Below are 4,286 nucleotides of genomic sequence, written 5' to 3'. Positions count from 1 at the left end.
TGTATTTTGCGTATCTTATATCATATTTTGTAATAGTAGATTGATGAACACTGTGTAGTTAAAAAATAAATAAAAATTTTGAATTTGCTTATAATATTATTTTTTAGAAGAATATATGATTGAAAATAAGAGAAAGAAAAATATATTTTAAAAATAATGGGATCAAAATAATGGTTAAGTCATTGGATTCGATATTTGTCGAACATAGCTATAGGTATAGATGCCTGTGGAGATAGAGGTAGACTGTTATCTCTGTTTCATTCTTTATGCAATTGATTGCAATTATCATCATCATCATTCCAACCGTGGAAATAATCGATTCATCATCAATTCAGGTGGAATAAATTTGACATAATGGTCAAACTTTTCAGAAGATTTCCCAACGAACCAACTCCAATTTTCTCCCATTGTGGAAGGTTTATTCTACTACCATTAGTCAAACTTAAAAAATAAACTCTTCTTAACCATTTATAACGCAATTTCTTTTCCGAAATCATAGTTGATGTACAGTAAGTGAAATAATTAATTATAAAATAAGTTATGAAGCCGCCATAACTGCTTGCCCATTGCACTGATATCGGAAGCCGACTAACTGTATGGCTCTCCACGCTACAGTAACATGATATGTGTCCACAAGATCCTACCAGTTTTGTTTCTTCATGACTAAGCTTGAGCCGGGACCCACATGCTGATGTAAGCCCCATGTACACTTCTAAAAGCCAAGAGCTGCCCCCACCACCATTAGTGGAGCCTGACTCAAAAGCAGCTCCTTTAAAGCTTTTAATTGACCAAAATGCCCCTATGTGGGCCACAGAATGGCTTACCCCTTGCCCATAAATACCCCCCTCCTTCCTCTCTACACTTCCCTTTCCCCTTTTAAGCTCTCTACACCCCTAGAAGCGGTTTTCCGGCGCTGATGTCAACATTTCCTTCCGTTCTTTCCTCCGAATCTTTATTCTGGAACCCATGTCCATCTTTCGAAGGCGGTTTCACTCCTTGGGATTCCCATGACCGACCATTTCTCTTTCCACCACAAGAAGAACCGGTCATTGTTAACCATCCACTACCTCAAGAACCGATCAATTCCAATTCAAGTTCTGACAACCCATTCCCCCTCACTCCAAATTCTTGCTCCAATGAAACGAACCGGAATAGCTGTAAAACCATGAGCTCCGGTTCAGAGGAGACTATCCGTTTAGGTGATAACGCGATCATAGATGAGAAAAAGCTTAGACGCATGCTATCGAACAGGGAATCGGCGCGACGGTCCCGAATGCGTAAACAGAATCATTTGGAGACCTTGAGGAACCTCGCGGACCTGTTTAGTATTGGGAACCGAAAACTGAAGAACCGAGTGCTTTTGATGACAAATCAGAACCAATTCGTCCGGCGACAAAATGATCACCTCCGATCGGAGGCGTCCATGCTCAGGCAGAGATTGTGGGAAATACGTCAAGTATTGCTTGTTCGGCAGCTTCAGCAGCACTTAAATCCCTGCATGGCCATGCAATAACACTACGTCCATCAATGAAGAACAAATTCTGCCTCGATCATTAAATATATAACATTTATAATAATAATAATAATAAAATAAATAAGCCCGTTTCTTGAAAAACCTGCATGCATTCATGAACCCTAGGAAAATCTTCGTTTAGTGTCGGTCAGTGTAAATTAAATCTAGAAGAGGAAGAAATTGGGTGAGGCTTTTTGGAACTGGATGTCTTTTTCTTTTCTTTTCTTTTTTTTTTCCTGCGAGTTAGTATTATTTTGTACAGAGTTTCTTGACGTATGACTTTATTTAATTAATCAAATGATATGTTAATATGTAGCTAAAATTTCAGTTTTGCAATATTAATTTGGGCATGCGGTTCAATTATATAGATCAAACAACGACATGGAAGCAATTATATGCATCCAAGATCGAACAGTACAATATATATATATATATTTAATGGAGCGCTCGAATGTTGTCAATTATTGCATTGAGTGTCAAAAGCTAAAGCACATTTCCTTGATGATAATGCAAAGTGTTGTGCTACTTGGACAGGGTCACGTCAATTCTATTCAAATAGGGGCACCAAGTGGCGCTCCTCTACTGGCAAAGGTTTGTATGGTCCTGTTCAAGAAGAATTATATTCTAATACAAATCATGATTCAATAAATATAATTGTCAAAACACATCAAAAAATTTTTGGAACAAAATACATTAGATACGAACACCCATCCCTAGCACCCAACCCTGATTGGTGAAAACGATTAATAACATAAGAAGGAACAAATTAAGTAACAATCATATTTGTCACAATAATTATGTTCAAAATAGTTTATGGATATGAAAAATATTTGAGGATTCTTTGGTAATTAGAACTTGATGAAATAAGGATATTTTTTTTCCCTTTTTCCTTTCGTAAGACATTAAAACTGCTCGTTTGGTTGGATTTCTATTTTTGCTTTCACATTTTGTGAAGAGCTTTTTATGAAGTTTTCTTATGTCAACTTCCTTTAAAATGTCTTCTTTTCGATAAAATACTTGCAAAAAATTATTTAAACGTGTTCTAAAGTAATTTCTTATTCGCAAAAGCTACTTATGAATTTTCAAATACTTTTGGTCTAGTCCAGAATCAATTTACTTTACCCATCATATATTAGAGATTGTTCGACGTAGATTTGCAGCAAATCAAATTATAAAAATTAGTGGATCTTATGAAATGTGTGGTTAAAAATAAAACTTAATCAACTTTTGAACAAAGGAAGCTACATCAAACAGACTCTTAATATATAGTTTTTGTGCAAACCGCAGACGCATTCAAGTTTACGATATTGTTTCACAGTCCACGTCCAAAAGAAAAAAAGTAATAAATAAATTAAACTCGATGTTGGACAAAGAATCAATCAGAGACGGCAAATATGGTTCTTTATGTGAATAAGCAAGGTTTCATATCAACCTACTTTTTGCTTGATTGGTTTTGGATGAAGCATAATTAAAGATGGGAACTTTAATGTTTTATTAAGTAAAAAAATAATGGATGCCTTTATATTTTCATTGGAAAAGACACAGACGCTCAAACAGGTAGACCAATTAACCTAAAAAAATTAAAGAGGATGCACACGTCAATCCCATCTCTAATTAATTAATAACTTTGATAAAAAATAATTAGAGCTAATAAACACTAAAAAATTGTCAATTAGTTTAGTGGGCAACTAATGAAAAAGGTCTTTAGGCACAAGTGCAACGGATATTCCCCTCATACATCCATAAATCCGATTACAAAGTGGAAACCGGAAACAAAGAAGATCAATTTATTTTTTTTAAAGGTCTTTTATCTTTTTTGGTAAAAAATCAATTTTTTATGTGTAATTTTTTTTTTTCCACGTAGTAGCCCGGTTTGAAATTTTATAACCCCGTCTTAGATTCAATCCTGAATCCATTCCTGAACACCAATATTCATCATGTATGACATTCGAAACACAAAACTATAACCATGATTTGCATAATCAACCTACTGAAATTTGCGACAAGATAGCTTTGCTCAGTGTAATTATATATACTAATTTCGAGAACTAGTAAATAGCACAAATTTCTACTTTCTAATTTCTGCTCAATTATTCACTTCGGCATCACGGACTTAAGCAGAGAATTTTCGACCATTGTACCCCATCTTTTCAACGTCAATCAGGCTAATCAAATGTTCATTTTTAGGATTAGCATTCAACTCACGATCAAACCGATTTCCATCCGCCATACAAGATTTAACACCAATGTTACAAATCAGGTATCACATATAACGACTGCATAGCATGTGCCAAAAAATAATTACAGGATAACTAGGGCAGTTTGATAGGCTTTTGAAAAATTAAAAGTTGTTTAGAGATTAATAAGCTATTTTTGAATTTATTCAAATAAATTTTTAAAAGTGTTTTGTCGAAGCTTTTAGATAAAAGAAAAATAGAAATTCAATCAAATGAGCCTTAATCACGTGTCCTCATTTGATGATAAATGTAATGTTCCCACCTAGGGGGCAGTAAATTATACAAAATATGGAAATCATAAAATGATGCCAAGATGGTGTGTCTATCTCATTGACAAGTAACTACTACCTGCAGAATTCCAAAGAAAGAAAGAAAGAAAGAATTTATTAATTTTATATTTTATTCTAATATATTTCTGTACATGCAAGTTTGACACCAGAATTTTTTTTTTTAAAATAAGTTACGAGGAATTTTAAATTTAATTAAAATGGATAATATGTTTTTTTGCATTTAATTGGATTTTTATATAATTTTAT

The 4,286-nt window shown here is 33.7% G+C and overlaps 1 protein-coding gene across 1 annotated transcript; it reads left to right on the top strand.

The window, feature by feature from the left end:
* The first annotated feature begins 559 nt into the window (after positions 1–559).
* On the top strand, positions 560–1,828 carry LOC111383943 (basic leucine zipper 4-like). The gene has a single exon (XM_023008137.1). It carries the CDS (start codon positions 917–919, stop codon positions 1,511–1,513), a length of 597 nt encoding a protein of 198 aa, XP_022863905.1. The 5' UTR covers positions 560–916; the 3' UTR covers positions 1,514–1,828.
* The last annotated feature ends 2,458 nt before the right edge of the window (positions 1,829–4,286 follow it).

This window comes from Olea europaea, unplaced genomic scaffold (genome assembly GCF_002742605.1).
Source record: "Olea europaea var. sylvestris unplaced genomic scaffold, O_europaea_v1 scaffold2792, whole genome shotgun sequence".
Lineage (NCBI taxonomy): Eukaryota > Viridiplantae > Streptophyta > Magnoliopsida > Lamiales > Oleaceae > Olea > Olea europaea.
Note: the sequence above shows the minus strand (reverse complement) of the source record. Positions and strands in the feature narration are given on the sequence as shown.

Excerpts from the sequence above, each read along its gene's own strand:
- LOC111383943 (XM_023008137.1), top strand. The coding sequence starts at position 917 with ATGTCAACATTTCCTTCCGTTCTTTCCTCCGAATCTTTATTCTGGAAC.